The sequence below is a fragment of the Podarcis cretensis genome (assembly GCF_951804945.1).
Source record: "Podarcis cretensis genome assembly, chromosome: 15".
NCBI classification, from domain to species: domain Eukaryota; kingdom Metazoa; phylum Chordata; class Lepidosauria; order Squamata; family Lacertidae; genus Podarcis; species Podarcis cretensis.
This window is the reverse complement of record NC_137185.1, coordinates 7070043-7090775: the sequence shown is the minus strand read 5'-3', so window position 1 is coordinate 7090775 and position 20733 is coordinate 7070043. Positions and strand designations below refer to the sequence as shown.

Genomic DNA, 20733 nt, shown 5'->3' with positions numbered 1-20733 from the left:
TAGGTTTAAACTAGCTTTAGGTTTTAACAATCTAACACTTAATTTTTTAATAGTTTTTGGAATCCCCGTTCTCATCCCTGGAACCCTAACAAATCCTCCCCGTTTTGTGCTACTTCGCTTTCCTCCTCCTCCTCCAAACATGTTCCTCTGCTGCTGCTGCTGCTGCTGCTTCTTTCTTTCTCTTTATGCATTTTAAAAGGCAACTTTTGCATGCTGTGGAACTTTTAACATCACATGCTTGCGGGCTTAGCTCCCCTGCTTTTGAAACATTAGTTCCAGGCCTTGGAGCAGTGCAATCTAAAAAGCCAGTCTGCTTGTTCCTCTCCCTGTAACAAGATAGCCACGAACTTGCCTCCCTCCATTCGGGGTTAGTAGAATGGATACCTTATTTTTGGCTGTTTTTCCACAGGAGATACAGAAAGCATTCTTCTTACGAGTTTCCTGGACAGGCACCCATATTACGCATGCTGGGCTGTCATATTTTCCAGCTGGGATCAGGGCTTAGCGTTGCTTTGCCCCCTTCCCCTTTCCTCTCTTCTAGCCTGGAAGCTTTCCGGCACAGGGAATCGGGAGCAGGCTGTGTTTGCCTTGCATGCTCCCTTTCCTTTCCTATTTTATTGAACCAGGAAATTCAGCAAACAACACCTTAAAATGAATATTTGCAAATCACACTTTTATATAAAATATCACAAGGTAGTATACCACCTAAAATACAACCCACAGTGACAACAATTAAAAATAGCAGGCATGTCAGTAAAAGCACCTCAGGTTCAAAGGGCCTGCCTGAATAACGTTTTTAGAAGGCATCCGGAAAGTGGCAGGGATGGCTCCTGCCAAACCTCTATTGGCAAGGAGTTCCACAGGACGTAGGACTTGCCACACTAAAGGCTCGGCCCCTGGTGAAGGTCAGTTGGAGTTCAGGGGCACCTGTGGGGCCTTGGCTATTGAGGTGGAGCGTAAGGAATGAGGTGGTTCTTAAGGTAGTTTGGGCCCGACTTGTTTAGGGCTTTGTGAATGAGCGCAGGAACCTAAGACCTGGCCTGATGGCAAATTGGTAACATGTGGAGCGATGCATTGCAAGAAGCCTGCTCCTGTGAGCAGCCTGGGCTCTAGCTGCATCTTTATTATTTCTATTATTAATTAAATTTGTATACATTGGAAACTTGGTTCCCGAACGGCTTAGCTGACGAACAAATCGGCTCCTGAACGCCGCAAACCCAGAAGTATGTGTTCCGGTTTGCGAACATTTTTCGAAAGCCAGGCATCCATTTCAGCTGTCGGCGTTGTTCCCGGGGCCAATCAGCCAACCAGAAGCCGCACCTTGAACGTTTTGGAAGTCGAACAGACTTCCAGAATGGATTGAGTTCGCGAACCAAGGTGCCGTTGTACCGCCCTTCATCTGCAGATCTCAGGGCGGTTCACAACATAAGATTACAACAATATAAAAACCGCAAGGTACATAGTGAATATAAAAGCAACAGCAAACCAATAATCCCCCCTCCCACAACACCTGGTGACTGAAGATGTATAATGAAGGTGCCAGGCAAGCCTCCCTGGGGAGAGCATTTCACAAACGGGGAGCCACTGCAGAAAAGGCCCATTCCCGTGTTGCCGCCCTCCAGACCTCTGGCAGAGGAGGCATCTTCTGGACCAGATGCAAGGGCAGCCCCACATCAAGCATGTTATAGCAATTAAGGCCTGAGGTTATCAATGCACAAACTGCAAATTTGGCTCAGCATGGTCTGTACTGATCATGGTCTGTACTGATCGGCTGCTGCTCTCCGGGCTTTCAAAGACCTCGTCTTTCCCAGTCCTACCTGGAGATGCTGAACCCAGACCTTCAGAGTGCAGAGCAGGGGTCCAATTTTGACTGAGTGTAGAGCAGAAGGCTGCCTGAGGATTGACCCACCAGCCTTGACAAAGGGGCTCCCATCCGCTCATCTCTCTGCACTGGCCAAACATCACAATTGGCTGGATCCGTTCCCCAACCCCGGGCCTCCATTGTCCAGTCAGTGACTCTTCAGGTTTTCAAGCCAAGGACATTCACAGCCCTATCTGGAGATGCTGGTGGCTGGGCCTGGGACCTCTTGCATGTGAAGTAGCTGCTTTAGCCCTTCCCCAGATTAGAATCGGGAGTGTAGGAAGCTGCCTTCCACTAAGTCAAACCACTGGTCCATCTCTTCCTAGGGAACTCTGGGAACTGAAGTTCTCTGAGGGAGAAGCTCTCATCACCCTTAACAAGCAACAGTTTCCAGGATTCCTTGGGGAAAGCTGTAACTTAAAACTAAAACATACAGTGCAGACAGGGCCTTAGAGAGCACCTGGTTGGGGAAAGCTGTACTATCTAAAAATTTGCTTCCGATCTGATCAGAAACAGTTTGGAATTAGGTTAGTTCCCCTACCACAACCACGGTCAAATATCAGAAACCAGTTAAGAGGGAAATGAATGTGTCTAAATATAAAGAGTCTGTACTGTTCTCCCCCAGCCTGATGCTCGCCAGATGTTTTGGACTACAACTCCCATCATCCCCAGCTGGAACAGATATGGTGGCTGGGAGTTGTAGTTCAATAAGTTTGGAGGGTGTTAGGTTGAGCAAAGCTGCTTTGTGGTGTCCTTGTGCGTGTTAACACATTTCAAGACAAGTGGTTGTTTTATTTGTGTGCATTCGTGTATATGTCTGTTCGTAACCTTAATTTGCAAAAGATTTCCTAAATCTTTTAAAGCTAAAAGTCATCCTTGTCTTAAAAAAATAAATAAACCTAAAATACAACCTATCCACAGCTGTCAATGTTTCCCCCTTTTTAAGGGAAATTCCCTTATTCCGAATAGGATTCCTCTCAAGAAAAGGAAAAAGTTGACAGCTATGATCCTATCATCTGTAGCATTGGCACAGAAGAACAAAAACTGGCTGGGGGTGATTGGATGATAAATTCTGCTGAAGCACTTGGGAGGGACGTTTATATATGTTGTCTTAATTTTTATTTATTTTACTTATAATCTGCACTTTCATTAAGTATATCAAGGTGGCATTACAACATGCAGAATGTAATTAAAATCTGTCCATAAATGTGCACAAAATGTAATTTTAAAAATCAGCACCAGTAGATACTGGTTGGTTAAAGAGAGGAATTCATAATGTGAATGGACAGTGCAGTATTCTGAAGAAGTCTGAAAGAAGGCAGGAACGGTTCCCACTGAACCTCAACTGGCAGGGAGTTCCACAGGGCAGGGTTTTCTTCTCTAGAGGCTTGGTCCCTAGCGAAGGCCAAAGCAACTTCAGAAGGGTCCTTTTAGGATCTCAATGGTCAAGATGGAGCATAAGGAACCAGAGACCAATAGCGAGTCCAACCGTCAAGAAAGTGGTTTCTGCTTTAGAGGTAGCAAATGGGGCTCATTCACATGGGAAGGTAGCCCATTTAGGAGAAGGGAAACTCTGATCCCAAACCTCTACTGCATTTCAAGGTATCTTTGGGAGCAGAAAAGGCTAAGGAGTAAAACCTACACAAATCTAGAGTCCCTAAGATGGTTGGATGGCTCCCAGTACGTTTCCGAGCACAATTCAAAGTGTTGGTGCTGACCTTTAAAGCCCTAAACGGCCTTGGTCCAGTATACCTGAAGGAGCATCTCCACCTCCATCGTTCTGCCCGGACACTGAGGTCCAGCGCCGAGGGCCTTCTGGCAGTTCCCTCACTGCGAGAAGCAAAGCTACAGGGAACCAGGCAGAGGGCCTTCTCGGTAGTGGCACCCACCCTGTGGAACGCCCTCCCACCAGATGTCAAAGAGAAAAATAGCTACCAAACTTTTAGAAGACATCTGAAGGCAGCCCTGTTTAGGGAAGCTTTTAATGTTTAATAGGTTATTGTATTTTAGTGTTTTGTTGGAAGCCGCCTAGAGTGGCTGGGGAAACCCAGCCAGATGGGTGGGATATAAATAATAAATTATTATTATTACTATTGTATGCCTCTTTCTGGAACCTCCTGCAGCCAAACCTATTGCTCTGCTTTCCTTTGGACCACATCAGTGAGGCTGAGAGGGGGGTCTTGTCGTCTGGGCAGCCCATACACACTGCCCAGGCTTGCGCCCCAGAGAGGTCACTTCAGCGCTGCTAACACATAAGTTTGACTTCACTCCGGAGGCACACTCCGTTGTCTCTCGAGACAGACAGGTGCCGATTTAAATTAGATACGTAAGCCATATGTAACAGAAATGCCACATGACCAAATGTGGTATAGCAATTTCATAAAATTCACACATTGCTTGACTGTAAATAACATCAAAGCAGTGTATAAAAAAGATAAAACAGTAAAGTCGAAGGGCTGGGGGAAATCGCAACCCTCGTTGAAAACATGAAAAATAAAATACTAAAACAGATTAAAATCACCTCAGCTTTCTAAGTGTCTGGGTAGGCTTGTCTATAAACAGTGAAAGTGCCTGTTTGATTTCAATAGGCAAAGAGTTCCAAAGGGCAGGTGCTCCCACACTATAAACAAATGCAGAATGGGTATTATGTGACACCTGTAGTGGTGCCAATTCCGCCGATTGAAGCAGCCGAGTGGGCGCACGTGGGGTAAGGGAATTTCGTTGGTAAATGGGTCCCAAATTATTCAGGGTTTTTATTCTAACAGGAACACCTTGAACTTGGCCTGGTAGCAAGTTTGCAACCAGTTCAGACTGAGCAAAGGTGATATATGCCGACAAGGCCTCACTCCCATCAGCAATTGGGCTGCAGCATTCCGCACTAACTGCAGCATTCAGATCAAGCATGAGGGAAGCCCCATGTAGAGTCCATTACAGCAATCCAATCTTGAAGGGGTTTTTTCTACTTTTGATACAGTTTTGATAGTTCCTTGCGTTAAGGGGCAGCAATTTGGCAACATATTGTTCTGCCTTGAAAGAACACCTCTGGCTTCTTGTTTTCCTTAAAATAAAAAAAAGGCTCTACAGAATGGAAAAAGCATTTCCAACAACACAGAGTGTGTTTTGTCTCCTCTTTCTGTTCACCGTTTGTATTCATCCCCCCCTCCTTATGGAGCCCTTTAACACCTATTTAGCAAATTCCCCAACAACCTAATCTGGCTTCATTCCAAGTGTATTGGAGATAGCTGAATAGCACTTAAGTGCATTGAAGGGCATTGTTGTTTTGTGTCCCCCAGGGGGAACTCCTGCCTTACTTTGTGCTGCTTCATGGATTGCTCTGATAAATCTAATGCTCCCTTAGTCCCAGTGTCTCCCTGCTCTATCAAAGCTCTATTTAAACGATAATTAATTAGCAGAAAGTGTAATCCAGGGGACAGCCACACATCGTGTGCAGTTCAGCCATGTGAATGTATGAATATAGAGAGTGCAGCGGGTGAATGAATGAATGAGTGGAAGCATGGAGGCTGCCCTTCTCTGCACGCTTCCCTAGGTGTAAGTCTCCTTGGACACCACGTGGCACACATAGGACTACATTGCAAAATCCAACCAGGTGTTCAGAGTTCCTTCCTTTTTCTGGAACTCTGAGTCTCAAGTTCTCTCTCTCTCTCTCTCTCTCTCTCTCTCTCTCTCACACACACACACACACACACACAGTCCTCTTCTTGTGGGGTATTTGTTTTCTCCTTTATTTTTAAGCCCCACAAAGTCCAGCCTCTTAGGTGGTTTCAAACCACGTCTTTCTTCATGGATGCCTTTGGGCCTCTGCCTCTCCCCCTAACATATGCTCTTGATTTGACACTGCTGTTCCAGAATGTCCTTCTCGTCCAACCTCAACCATTATGGGATGGTGCACGTGGCCAGCGTCAGCGACGTTCTCTTGGACAACTCGTTCACCCCTCCGTGCCAACGCATGGGCGGGATGGTTTCCTTCCGAACCTTCGAAGACTTTGTCCGGTAAGCAAGGGGGAGGAGTCTGTGCATTTGGGAGAGCCGCACCCCCCCTTCCCCCCACCAGTTCTCAGTTGAAGTGGGTTGAAAGGAAGAGGTGACACATCTTTACTCCCTACCTAGGCCTAGGATCCATGTACCTACGTGACCGCCTCTCCTGGTATGCCCTGCAGAGGACCTTAAGGTCCACAAATGGCAACACCTTGGAGGTCCCAAGTCGCAAGGTGGTTAGATTGGTCTCAACTAGGGCCAGAGCCTTTTCAGTACTGGCCCCAACTTGGTGGAACGCTCTGTCACAAGAGACCAGGGCCCTGCGGGACTTGAAATCTTTCCGCAGGGCCTGCAAGACAGAGCTGTTTCACCTGGCCTTTGGTTTGGACTCAGTCTGACCCTTATGTTTTCCTCCCCTTAGGGTTTTGATCTATGGGCTACTATTAAAATGAGGCTGCATTTTAAATTATATTTTAACCTATATTTTAAATTGGGTTTTTGGGTTTTTTAATTGTAATTTTACTGGTGTTAGCTGCCCTGAGCCCGGCTCTGGCCGTGGAGAGCAGGGTATAAATAAAAATTTATTATTATTATTATTATTATTATTATTATTATTATTATTATTACTACTCCAAGCCAGCTCTCGTAGTCTTTTTCTTGGTTGTGCTCAACAGTCCAGTTACAAAGCTGAGCTATATGCACCTGATCCTTTTGCCCAGATATAGGGAACTCCTCCCTTCCCGCATGCTAGGTATAAATGTGCTGCTGTGCCATTTATTGCAGGAGTTGCTCATTCAATCTGCGAGATCCCTAATATGGGCCTGGGGCTTGCAGTAGCCTTGTGCAAGCCAAATAAGGGGGCAAGGGACACACACACACTTTGGTTGTGTTTGGTCTGGCTGTGTGGAAAGAGCCCTTCTGCCGCCAGTTGTGTGCGCCTGCTATTTTCCTTCTTCATTCCTTTCAGGCTCTTCGATGAAGTCATGGGGTGCTTTTGTGACTCTCCACCTCAAAGCCCTACCTTCCCGGAAGCAGGCCACCCGTCCTTGTATGATGAAGATAAGGTACAACATCACCTGCTTGCTACCTTTTGTCATTTTGCATTTCTTAGTGCAGGAAGTATGATCTGATGTGTAGAGATCTTTCCTATTCTACTTAATTCAGGAGGGTTCTGGAAGCTTTTCTGTGTGAAAGAAACAAGCAGAAGGTTCATGATGTTTGGGTTATACCTTTAGAGAAGCTGAGTACAGCTGGCTTAAACTGTTATCTTTTCTGTCAAGGTCACGCTGACTATAGAAGTAGGGCCAGAAGGAGCCTGGGCTTCACTTTCTCTATCTCTTTTCCTTCTGGTGTGGTGTTCTGTATACAGTGGTACCTTAGGTTACAAACACTTTGGGTTACAAACACTTTGGGTTACAAACTCCACTAACCCGGAAGTAGTACCTCAGGTTGAGAACTTTGCCCCAGGATGAGAACAGAAATTGTGCGGTGACAGCGGGAGGCCCCATTAGCAAAAGCACTCCTCAGGTTAAGAACGGTTTCGGGTTAAGAACAAACCTCCAGAGCGAATTAAGTTCGTAACCCGAGGTACCACTGTATAGTGTTAAAGTTTAGACTTATTTTAAGTTATTGTAAATTTAAGTTAAGCCTGCTGCAACTGGATTTCTTATGGACAGTGTGAATCCTGAATGTATTGGATTTTTGACCATTATGCTCATTTGCCTTCAGTAGCAGTAAAGCTCTGTTGGATGAAATATTAATTGCCTCTGGTCTATTTTTTGGGAATCCTGGAACGTGTTTAAGTTTTCACTCTGCTAACTATACATTGGAGTTTTGCTCTGGATCAACATTGAGTAGAATTCCATGACACCTTTGTCCGTACTAACGGATAGGAATATTGAAAGGGGGTGCATTTGGCACCAAGGTGGGGTTTTTGACTCTGCCCGAGGGGATCATGTCTGTGGCTGTCCACAGGAGCCCTACCACTTCATCACCTTCATTGTGATACTAAAATTCCTCATCACTAAAACTTTCTGCAGTTGCTGCAGCTACCAGACCATCTCCAAGGGCAGCCCCACACAGAGTGCATTTCAGTAGTGTTGTCTCACAGTTACCAGAGCAAGGATTCGTATCCTTATCTTTTTGAAAACTTGGTTACATTTTCCCCAGAATGCGCAAGAAAAGCACTTTGGTACGTTCTAAGGCACATTGTTTTGTTTGTTTTACTCCAGAGTGCCAGAGACGAGCCAATTCACATCCTCAATGTCGCCATTAAGACCGATTGTGACATCGATGACGAAGGGCTGGCCAGCATGTTCAGAGAGTTCACGCAAACCAAGGTACCTATCGCTAAGCGGGTTGGATCTATTCTTCCCTTCTTCCCCTTCGCATCAACTTCCTCTTCCCTATGTCAGGTTTTAGATCATGTGAGGGGGGGGGACTGGGGGTGCAGTGATTTCTCCTCTACTGCTGTGTCCTCAGCGGCAGAACCTTCACCATCCACATCAGAGGTTGCTAATGATGCGTTCATGGCACCCACAAAGGCCTTCATTGGCCTCAGGCAATTCTGAAGGAAAAGCCACCCTTCTAAGCTAATTCTGTGAAACTCTGGGGTCAGCCACGCCATGATCTTGCCTGAAATAAGCATTGGTGGTGACGGCACTTGTGTCAGGGCAGGTGGCAGCAGCAGAAGCAGGTAATTGGTGGTGGGCAGTCGCCACTTTTGGACATAACACGAAACCATAGTTTAGTGCTGTGCCGGTCATCCTCAGGCTAATGTGCTTCCACCTCTATCTCCACCATGACCATGAGGAGACCAGAAGCATCCATTTCCATTTTCAACAAAGCACAGTTTGTTGGTCAATGGGAACTGCAGCTGGCTTAGAATTTCAGTTGTCTGAACAAGCCAAGGTCAGAAACCATGGTTTGCTCTTGGCTTATTCAGACAAACCATGGTTTTCAACTAACCACATTTTTGCCTTGCACAAAATGAACAGTTGTGGTTCACTGAATGTTGGAAGTCTTCTGATCTCCTTATCATGTGCATCTGACAGCATGTGCTAAAAGTTTCCTGGAGGGACCAGACTCTGGAATCTGTAAAACAGCCTTTGCCTACCTGGTCCAGATGTTTGGGGTTACTGCCCTATCTGGCTAGGCAAAGGTTGTTCTAGAAGATAGTCACTTTTGTAATGAGCATTCTTCTCTTCTCTTTTGAAATATATAAAAAAATATAAAAAATTGTCCAGTAGCATCTTAAAAAAGGTAAAGGACTCCTGACAGTTAAGTCTGGTCACGAACGACTTTGGGGTTGCGGCGCTCATCTTGCTTTACTGGCCGAGGGAGCCAATGTTTGTCTGCAGACAGTTTTTCTGGGTCATGTGGCCAGCATGACTAAGCCGCTTCTGGCGAAACCAGAGCAGTGCACAGAAATGCCGTTTACCTTCCTGCCAGAGTGGTACCTATTTATCTACTTGCACTTTGATGTACTTTCGAACTGCTAGGTTGGCAGGAGCTGGAACCGAGCAACAGGAGCTCACCCCATCATGAGGATTCAAACCGCCAACCTTCTGATTGGCAAGCCCAAGAGGCTCAGTGGTTTAGACCACAGCGCCACCCGCGTCCCTAGTAGCACCTTAGAGACCAACTAAATTTGTTATTGGTATAAGCTTCCATGTGCACACACACTTCTTCAGATACCTTCAGATACTTTCTCTTTGTTATTGTTCTAATATTTAAATGCTTTAAATTCTTAACTGGTTTGAATCTCTTAATATTTTTTTTTATTGGACTGGTCAAATGCCAAAACCAGTGCAGAGAAGATTAAATCAAAGCAATGACGGTGGATAGGAACGTGCAGATAAAAATGCATTGCAGCTTGAATGTCCCCCTCTCCAGCAATACATTATTCTATCCATCTCATAATTTTGCTTTCTCCCTTTTTATAAATAAAGTACCAAACTAGTTTTCTCTCTCTCATTAGCATGAAGATGCTTGAGGCATTTTTTTTAAGAGTGTGTGCATGTCTTTAACAGGAGGAGAGGGAGGTGTTGCGCATTAAGCTATCAAATAGCTTGATCCAAATTGTCCAAATAATTTTCCAGTCCCAGCATGTCGTGAAAAGGGTTTCCCCCTCCGTTCCCTCTCCCCCCCTTCTATTTTTGATAGAAATTAGGATCGTATACTTGTAAATGACTTGTGGAGGAGATTGAGGCAGTCAGTGGAAATGGAGTTTCTCCAGGTGCTAGTCTCTAATAGCGCTATAATAGCTGTTGAGTCGCTGGGAGGTCTGCATTATTACAATGTAATCAGAATCCCGTTGCTATATACTTATTGTCTGACACTTGTGGAATTTTAAAAGCAATAACATTTTTTTTATAAAAAATAAAAAATAAAAATCACATCATTATTATTAAAGTTATTTTCTTCCTTTCTCCCTCTACGGCTGCCCCGATGCTCATTTTCAAAAGGGTTTTAACCTTAGTGAAAGCATTGTCGCCTGTGCTGGAAAGGGGCGGTTTCTTTGCTCCTGGTGTTGTGGAATCGGAGCCCTCTCTCTATGTTGCTCTCTCCATTTCTAGTTACGCTTCCCCCCATTTCTAGGTTAGTAAGTGGGGTGGGGAGAGAAAGGGCATTTCCAACAAAACAGCCGCCACTGTAAAAAGGGGATTATACGAATTCACGGAGGAACAAGGCTATCAGATACAGCTACTGGCCACAAATGGCTGTGTTCTATCGCCATTGTCAGAGCCATTGAGACTCTGGATAGCAGTTGCCATGACTCACAAGTGGAGTAGGTTGCTATTGTCCTCATGTTCAACTTGTGGGCTTCCCATGGGCATCTGGTCAACCACTGGGAGGACAGGGATGGTGGCGGGGGTTAGTCACCTGGTCCCGCAGGCTCATCATACCTTCTGAAGGCAATAAAGGTAAAGGTAAAGGGACCCCTGACCATTAGGTCCAGTCATGGCTGACTCTGGGGTTGCGGCGCTCACCTTGCTTTATTGGCCAAGGGAGCCAGCGTACAGCTTCTGGGTCATGTGGCCAGCATGACTAAGCCGCTTCTGGCTAACCAGAGCAGCGCACAGAAACGCCGTTTACCTTCCCGCCGGAGCGGTACCTATGTATCTACTTGCACTTTGACGTGCTTTCGAACTGATAGGTTGGCAGGAGCAGGGACCGAGCAACGGGAGCTCACCCTGTCACGGGGATTCGAACTGCCGACCTTCTGATCGGCAAGTCCTAGGCTTTGTGGTTTAACCCACAGCGCCACCCGCGTCCCTTCTGAAGGCAATAGGCAGCAGGAAATGCATGGTGAATCTATGGAACTCACTCCTGCAGTGTGAGACAGTGATGGCCTCCAATTTGGGCATTTTCAAAAGAGTATCAGGCAGTGTCATGGAGGAGAGGGCTGCCAATGGCTACTAGCTACAATGGCTATGTTCTGCCTCCACAATTGGGGGCAGCTACGCTTTTGAATGCTGGAAACCACAGGTGTGGAGAGGGCTCTTTGCTCAAATCCTGCTTGCTGATTTCCCACAGGCATTTGGCTGGCCCCTTTGAGAACAGGAGGCTGGAGGAGATGGCTGTCGATGGCTATGGCTCCTATCTAAGGCTTTTGCTACAGTGAAAGGGGCCAGTCACAGAATCACCGAGTTGCAGAGTTGGAAAGGACCGCGAGGAACATCTACTCCAACTCCCTGTAGAGCAGGAATCTTTCACCCAACATGGGGCTCAAACCCACAACCCTGAGATTAAGAGTCCTATGCTCTGCCAACTGAGCAATCCCAGTCAACCCAGATATTATGTCCTTTGACCCAGAGGACCCATCTCCTCATTCCAAACATGTGGGGAGAGTTCAGTATTTATGCCATTTATTTGTTGCATTTCACACACACGGAAGAGTGCCTTTGCAGCATGAAAGGCATTGAAGCTTCATACGAAACAGCCATAGAACACAATACCAAAATGCACTCCCTCCAAAAGATCAAAAATGTGTATCTCACAGTATGATCCCCAGTGCCCATCTTTCTTTTTGGTTCAATTCAGTAGTTTCAGCCAGACCTGCAGTTTCAGAACGCTAGCGGTTTTTTCCTTTGTTCTCTACTCCGTTTTTCTCATGCTTTGTGTCTCTGTGGTGATCTTTTACTGCTTTGTTGTTTGTGTTTTTGTGGGGAAAGGTGCAATAAAAACTTCTTTTTTTAAAAAAAAAGTATAATTCACTACCCTCCCAATTAACGATCAAAGGCCCATGAGAGCAGAAATGTTTTAGCCTGGTGCTTAAAAGCACACAACAGTAGAGCCAGGGTTGCTTCTCTGGGATGTCATTCCCCATGTCCCTGGCTCCCAGTTGTCGAAGAAGAAGAATTCAAGGGTGGATCCTTTCCAAAGTCTTTGATGTTTAGACTGGATACACCTGTGAATCTCTGGTCTAAGGCACAGCAGACAGTGCGCATAGGGAACCCAAGACATGGATGCACAAAGTCAGGTGATATAACTACTCAACGCTGAGGCAACCCAACACTGACACGCATACACACCACGTTTGCTGTCCTATATTAAAGAATAGGGGAGGTTCAACCCAGTACACCAATGCTTCTTCGAGCCCTTTGTCTTGAAGGCGGGGTCTGCTTCATCTATCTGTTCATCCTTCCTTTGGCACCTCTGGGACCTAGGTGATGGGAGAGGATGCCTCTATCCTGTTTGGAGAGGCAGGACTAGGGAAACCCAGCCAGATTGGTGGGGTATAAATATTATTATTATTGGGAGCATGTGGAGCTGTGGAGGGAAAAGCAAGGCTGCGGGGTCAGGCAGGACTTGTAGGGACAGGTGAATCAAGAGAACAGGTTGAGGGACCACCCCCGACACTTGAACCCTGCCAGGACCCTCTCTGCAAAGCCCTCCCCCCAGATCTGGCAGAGGCCTCCCCATCCGGCTGGATCCCCCCCCCCCCCGGAAACCAATAATCTGCATCATCCTGACTCAGCTACCCGAAATGGGAGCCACCACTGAGAAGGCCCCATTTGTGTGTTCCCACCTTCTGATAATGCACATGGGTAGGTTCATGTGGGGAGAGGTGGTACTTAGGAGGGAGACTTAAGCCCCCCTCCCACCCACCCCCAAGAGGAAATCTGGGGGACAGTTAAATGCAAAACATTTTGGACAAATGTTGCTCGAAATGGCCTGTCTCTTAGTCTCTGACCTCACCACCTCTCAATGGGAATGAATCACAAGGTTGCCTTAGCTGTGGCCCCCTGAATCTACAATACTCACCCCAGAGAGGTTCACCTGACACCTGCATTGTAATTTCCCCCTCGCACCTGGTGAAAACTTTTTTTAAATGAAAATTCCCAGACCGTTTAGGCACTTTTAAACCATGACCTCCTTCATTTCTGTGTTGCCTCGATCTGTTGCTTTAATTTTATGCACTTGCATTATTTACCATTCTTCCATTAGGCTTTTGTGTGATAAATTCTGTTTGAAAAATGGGGTTTAAGAAAACACAAAGCCACCTACTCCCAAGTTTGGATTTTCCTGTATGCTTCCTCCCATTTTGCTTCTTTTTTTTTCTTCCAGAAATCTGTCCTGATTGACCATGGCATCCGGCGACTGACTTTCCTTGTGGCGCAAAAGGTATTTTGATATCTCTCTCTCTCCCTCCATTTGTGTGTGTGTCTCATAGTTTGCTTTTAAATGCAGTCTTCACATTATTGCAAACCTTATTTTTAATGGGGGTGAATGGGAGAGGGAGGAGTCCTGTTCATGATTGCTTTTTATTTTATTTGTGCATCTCCAACTGCGCAATGGTTTTTCAATAAGCTCTTGCTCTCTCTCTCTCAAGAAAATTAATTGAGAATTGAGGATGATGACAATATTGAGCTGCTTGTGATTTTTGCCTTAATTTGTTTTTAATTTATATACTAATTGCTAGCTTTCTTCTGCTCCCCCCTCCCCTTTATCCTTCCTGTCACCCTGCTCCGCCTTTCTGTGTGCCTCTCTCTTTTTATTTATTTATTGCCCATAAGGATTTCAGGAAACAGGTCAACTGTGAGGTGGACCAAAGATTTCATGTAAGTAAAAGGTGTTGGTTGGGAGGGATGGGGAGTTCCAGGTTAATTTTTATCTTTCAGTTTCTTAGTGTACTTGGAAAGGGTTTGTTTTCCCCCCTCTTAAATTTAGGTTTAAGTCAGGGATGGACCAGCAGAAGTTTTCTTACAGTGTTTACAAATCAGCCCTAAGGCAGGCCCTTCTGTTGGACTCGTACTCTTAAAAGGACGTAGCATACGAGGAAAAAGAAAAGGGAGGGAGGAGGAAAATGCAAGCTCAAGCACAAGTTCTTGAAAGTTTCGGCCACTGTCAATGTCTTGCCATTGGTAGTATTGTGAGACTCTTCCCAACACCCATCAGTCCAGCCTGGCCAATGCTCACTGATGATATTGGTAATGGTCAACAATAGAAAGTGTCCTTTCATACTCCATCACGGTGTGGTACCCTGGTTTGACATCATCTGATAGGAAGTCCCTACAGAGGGTGGTGAATACAGCACAAGATATTATGGGCTGTCCTGTGAATCCGCTGGATGAAATAGCGGAAGAACGTTACCTCAGGACAGTGAGGAAAATTCTCAGGGATGATTATTCACAGCCTGGCCGGCACTTTCTTGATCTCCTGCCCTCAGGCAGAAGATCTAGAAGCATGATTAGTCACACCAACAGGGTAAAGGACAGCTTCTGTTCGTGGGCTGTTAGGCTGCTGAATGAAAAGATAACAACAGGGCAACTGACTTTCGGGTTTGGTGGGTGTGCGTCAGTAAACAAGGGGAATTAAGACTAAGAGAGCTGAGTGGGGGGTGCTCATGTAATTTCACTGTATACAAGTTGTACAAGTGACAATAAAGTATTTCAGTTTCAATTTCAATGATGGTAGCTGAGGTCCAGTCCACCAATAACTGCAATACAGTCACTCCATCCCTGACTTAGACCAATCTGTTGACTGTGGTGCAGCCACATGTCCAGAAGCAGGACAAGACAGTGATACCGGATGAGGCCATCATGCCCTGGATGCATAGGGAAAAACCTAGTGTTCAATGTCAGAAGAGTAATAGAATTGTAGAGTTGGAAGGGACCCTGAGGGTCATCGAGTCAACACCCTGCAAGGAGGGATTGAACCCATGACCTTGGAGTTATAAGCGCCATGCTCTAACTGGTTGAGCTAGCTGGCTTTTATAGTGAAGATACTTTGGAGGTGGAAGAGCTCTAGGTTAACCATCCTTAGCACCTCTAATGCAAAGAATCCTGGGTAGCAAGGTTGGGAAGTTTTTGGCCTGAGACCCCATGAGAGCTGTTTCCAGTCAAAGTTTGTCAGGGATAGGGAAGCTGTGGGCCCTCCTGATGTTGCTGCTCTCCAATAACACAAAGAACAGTTGGTCCTTGTTGACCTGTTAAAGAATTTAGCGGTCAGCGATTCTGTGAGCATAGCTTGAAATCTAACCTGAATCGTGTAACTGTTTGATGTGCTGCGGGTTTAATTGTTGGTACAATATTTTAGGACAGTATGTGTGTTGATCATTATGATCAGTTGTTATGCTGTGCACTGTTTTGGATTCTTCATATATTCCAAGTCCAACTTGGCATATTCAACAAAAATGACCCCATAAATATTATGGTCAGAAATATCTTTAGCTGTTAAAGTTAAACAAGCAAACCTTCCCCACTCTTTTTTTTTTTTTTACTGTTGTTGTTTTATCTGAGCTATGCTATTTATATTCTCTCCAGTTTACTTCATATATGCAGTGTATGTTTTATTCTTAAGTTTTTGACTGTTTTAATTGATCATTTTAATTTTTATGGCAAATCGCTCAGAGGTTTCATTACAATCAAGTGGTAAATACATTTTGTTAAATAAATTTTAAAAGTGTGAATTTTTATCCTACCTTTCCTACCAAACAAGCTTTTTGGAGGGTGGGTTGGGTCAACAACAGAAAAGCAAACAATACAAATTAAAACAAAAGGATATTTTAAAAATGTGAGCATCTGAAAACAGCTATTGCCACACAAGCTTTCTTGGTCCAGTTTTCATCTGCTTCTCTCCTTCCTTTGTGTTCCTTCCACTTTAAAAATAGATATCACTGGGAATATTTTTCTCTTGTTTGGGGTTAGGACTATTAGCCGTGCTCTGTGGAGTAATAAGAGAGATTAGGCTGCAGGCAAAAGGAAAAGAGCAAGAGTATTTTGTCCCCTGTGTGTGTGTGCGCACACACACCAGCCTCTCCCAGAATGCTTTGTGTGGCGTGAGCAGCTTTGCCCGGGTTTTATTGATGGGAGCGAACTTAAAACGCACACACAGATACCAATCAATCAACAGCTTTAAGACAGGAAGCAGAGGAAAGTCAGGAGAGCTTAAGCAAGAACCTGGAGGCTTTAGCAAGGAGAAATCGGGGCGGTTTGAGAGAATAAAAATGGATAAGTTGAGGAAGGGGAGAGTTTTTCTGAGTGCTTGCGAATAAATCCGCACGCTTTGCCTCCAGGTTGCAGGGGGAAGTCCTGGTTGGATTCCCCGGCAGCAGCTTTTAAAGGCGAAAGGAAGGGCAGAAATGTAGTTAGAAAGGAAAGACTGGATTGCACCTCAGAACAGACCACCTCGAAGCCGGGGGAATGCAGGAAGGAAGCTGCCATAACGCAGAGAGGCTGTCTAGCTCATTCCAAAGGCCACCATGGGTGGCGGACAGGGCAGGAAGCAAGAGAGGGTGGGGGTGGTCTAGGGAGAATCCCTAGGGCCAGTCCAATAGCCCTGGAGGGCCACATTTGGCCCCCAGGACTGAGACTCCCAATCCCAGGTCTAGCTCTATATTGTCTGACATCGGGGTGGGGCATGTGTTCTTCCAGCCAGGGTGATGGGAGCTGTTGTCCCAACAACAGGGTTTCAAGCAAGAGCCTTTCCCAGCCCTGCCTGGGTATAGCAAGACATGAACTTGGGACGTTTTGCATGTCTGGCTTCTTACGGGGTGACACTTGTCTCCAGCTTCGTCTTCCGTCGCTTCAGTGTCGCCCTTGTGGAACTCAGCTGGGAGGAGGATGGGGACAAAGCCAGGATTCTCTGGGTCTCCCAGTTGTTGGGTCTCCTTGCCATCTGCCCCACCAGTTTTTACGGGTACCAGCCTCCACTGCTTTCTGAGCCTTCTTCCTGGGAAAGCAAGACTTGAACTTCTGATCAGACAACTTATGGCTTTGTTCAGATGGGCCGGTTCCTGCTGGTGGAGATGCTCTGTGTTTTGCAGAGGAGGTCTCTTGTGTCAACAGATTTTTTTGGAGAGCTTCGCCTCGCCCTTCGGAGAGTCTTTGGCTCGGTCATTAATAGTCCCTCCTCTTTGTTACCGGACTGCCTGTCAGCGTAACTCAGGGGCCTTGGCTTGGGTTTGTTTTGTGTTTTAATTACAGTCTATATAATTAGTTCTCAGCATGTTGAGGTAATAGAGAGCTGCTCCAGCAAGCTTCCAATTTCCTCATCTCATTAGGTTTTTAACGCGATTATTAGTATAATAACCAGCTATGATGATTTTTTTCTCGTGTAGCTTTCTGCATTCTCCAATTTGCAGGGTGTCTTGATTGGTTAATTTAGGCGAATTATTCTGATTGTCTTGATGATGGTTGGTTGATTAGAACACAGCGGGGGCATAATTCGTCCATCTAGGAAGGGAGATTTCTTTAATATTTTTTTTTTTTTTGGAGGGGGGAATTTTGGTAGCAAAATCCTGAGGATTTGTGTGTTTGTGCGCATGTGCACATTTAGTTAGTATATTTGCCCAAAAATGTTAGATGGGAGGTCTTCTTTAGGGAAAAAATATTAAATCACATTAGCATGGGTGCTAGAAGGACAAATTGGCAGTATTTGGAGAGTAAGGCAAGAGGGGTGGGCATTTTCATTATCTTCCTAATCACTTCCTCCTTCCCCCCCCCTTACTTTCCTTCTGGAAGCTGTAGTTTGTTAAGGGTACTGTGAGTTGCTAGGAGACTTTTTACAAACTACAACTCCCAGGATTCTTTGGGAGAAGCCATGGCTGTTGAAGTGGCATAAGAGTGCTTTAAATGTATGCCATGGATGCAACCCATATCCTATGATTTTCTATGTCCTATCCTTTTATGCCTCAACCAACTTTTGCAAATACAGGGGCATACCTCAGCTGCAAACGTCATATTCCTTGAATATCAGTTTTAACAGTCGTGGCTTCTCATGAGGAATTATGGGAAATGGAGTTGGCCCAAGTGCAAAGAGAATTTTCTCTTGGGTATCCTTATGTCTTCCACACTCCTGCAAACTGAGATTGCTTGGAATGACAAACCAGCTTTAGGCTGCAATGCTGTGTCAGTTTTCACCTGTTGAACTCCATGGGAGGTGTAGTCCAAAACATCTGGAAAGCACCTGGTTGGGAAAGGCTATGTTAAGCCATGGTTTAGTGTGAGATGTGAACACAGACATTAAATAATACTCAGACCTCTGTAAAATATTTGGCTTTCCTGCTCCCTTCTTAAGATTTGTGTTTAAAATCTAAAAGGTTTGGGGTTTTTTTAGAAATGTTTGTATCCCACTTTTCTATTGGAGAGCAATGTTCAAGGGCAGCTTAAAATCAGAAATTAAAGCAACAGCAGTCTATTAAAAAAAAACTGGATGACTTTTTAAATGGTGGTTTTGTTGGTGGGTGGTTTAAAGCCAGAGGATCATTATTTTTAACAATGGTGACTACAGTTAGAACACCCTTGCTATCTATAGGTGAGAGAGTAATGGCAGGTGATGTTTTCTGAGGCTAATTTCACTCTTTTTCTTTTTGGGACAGAGGGAATTCCCCAAATTTTTCACATTCCGGGCGAGGGATAAGGTAAGCACTAGCTAATTCACTGCTTCTGTCTTCTGAGTTGGAAATGGATTCATATCCTCAAAGCAACACTTTGCCCAAACACATAGCAAACCAACAACTTTCCAAAATATAGAAAGTGTGTGTATACCTGTGATACAGATACACATCAGTGTAATTATTTGTCTTTGTACTTCTAAGCTTAGCAACGTAATCTTTATACCATTTTTTAATATTGTAATTTACTTTCTAATATCTGTCTATCTGTGTTTATAAATTATATCCTGCCCACTCCTACAAATCATCCAAATATATATATGGTTGGATTTCCATTCCCAGTTTGAAGAAGACAGAATCTACCGCCACTTGGAACCGGCCTTGGCCTTCCAGCTGGAACTCAACCGAATGCGCAACTTTGACCTCACCGCCATTCCATGTGCCAACCACAAGATGCATCTCTACCTGGGCGCCGCAAAAGTCGAGGCGGGTGCTGAGGTTACCGACTACAGGTTCTTTGTGCGGGCGATCATCCGGCACTCGGACTTGGTTACCAAGGTGGGCTCTGCTGATTAATTAGCAGGACGCACGACCTGATGACGAGGTGCTGTGCGTGTTTATTTTAAGGTGTTGCCATTTACAAGCAACTCTCCATTTATGCGGAGGTTACTTTCCGAGGCACCATGTGCTTAAATAAAATCACATATATTGGGAACACCATTGAGAATGCCTGCAAACACCCTCTAAACCTCTGGAAACCCTTGAAAAACCTTTTAAAAACCAGCAGCAGTTACTAGATCACCAAACTCCACTCCCTCCAAACTCCAACTCTCCACTGGCCTGAAAGTGTGAAGGCTCATGGGATTACACTTGCAAAGGCTCATGGGATTTCTAGGTGCCATTTTTGCCATTTTCGCATGCTTCTAGGGCAGTTTTTGCCCTTTTCTGTGCCCCTCCCAGGTTTTGTTTGCGATGAGCATGCGCACAGTGACACGTGTTTTGAATCCACGTAAATGGGGAGTTGCCTGCATTGCATTTTCTTTTTCGGTGTTCTGTCATGTCTCATGTAAATCACCCTAAGGACTGCTTGTGGGCTTCCCATTGGGGGCATCTGTGAGAACCAGATGCTGGACTAGGTGACCCTTTGGCCGGATCCAGCTGCAGGGCTCTTCTTATGTAGAGTCCGTTAATATTTCTAACCATCACTAGCTACTAGGCCCTATGCCTGTGCTTTACCTCCCCTGCAGCTGACTAGTAGCTGAGAATTGGAGAGGGTGTTGCTGTGCTCAGGTCCTGCTTTTGGACTCTTACGCTGCCCACAATGGCTGTGTTCTGCTCCCACTGTCAGAGGCAGCAAGCTTCTGAATACCAGCTGCAGAAAACCAAGGGAGGGGAGTGTGCTCTCGTGCTCAGGCCCTGCTTGCAAGCTCATGAGTGGTTACCACGAGAACAATATGCCTTTGGCCGGATCCAGCAGGGTTCCACTTAACTTCTTAAAGACAAATACATGGAGGAATAAGGTGGCCGCTAGTTGCAAGGCTGTACTCTTCCTCTGCTGTCCCAGGGACTGTGCCTCTGAACACCAGTTGCAATCGGGGAGAGTTGCTCTTTGCGCTCAAGCCCTGGCTTGTGAGCTTCCCATAAGGGTGTCTGGTTGGCCGCTGGGAGGACAGGATGCTCGATCAGATCCAGCAGCAAAGCTCTGTATAGCATCTAGATCAAGGGAAGTGAGTATAGCATCTAGATCAAGGGAAGTAATAGTGCCACTGTATTCTGCTCTGGTCAGACCTCACCTGGAGTACTGTGTCCAGTTCTGGGCACCACAGTTCAAGAAGGACACTGATAAACTGGAACGTGTCCAGAGGAGGGCAACCAAAATGGTCAAAGGCCTGGAAACGATGCTAAGGAACGATGAGGAACGATGAGGAACGGCTAAGAGAGCTGGGCATGTTTAGCCTGGAGAAGAGGAGGTTAAGGGGTGATATGATAGCCATGTTCAAATATATAAAAGGATGTCACATAGAGGAGGGAGAAA

At 45.5% G+C, this 20733-nt stretch overlaps 1 protein-coding gene across 6 annotated transcripts in view; it reads left to right on the top strand.

Moving 5' to 3' along the window:
- The window catches only part of ACACA (acetyl-CoA carboxylase alpha), a 207022-nt gene that overhangs the window by 84896 nt on the left and 101393 nt on the right, over window positions 1-20733 (top strand). For 4 of the 6 annotated variants that reach the window (XM_079955357.1, XM_079955356.1, XM_079955360.1 and 1 more), the window contains 7 exons: window positions 5729-5872; window positions 6825-6921; window positions 8089-8196; window positions 13430-13486; window positions 13879-13923; window positions 18684-18725; window positions 19041-19256. In XM_079955357.1, coding sequence (XP_079811483.1) covers window positions 5729-5872; window positions 6825-6921; window positions 8089-8196; window positions 13430-13486; window positions 13879-13923; window positions 18684-18725; window positions 19041-19256 — 709 coding nt within the window. The remainder of the gene's footprint in view (window positions 1-5728; window positions 5873-6824; window positions 6922-8088; window positions 8197-13429; window positions 13487-13878; window positions 13924-18683; window positions 18726-19040; window positions 19257-20733) is intronic. The other 2 variants (XM_079955359.1, XM_079955358.1) reach the window with 1 other exon arrangement.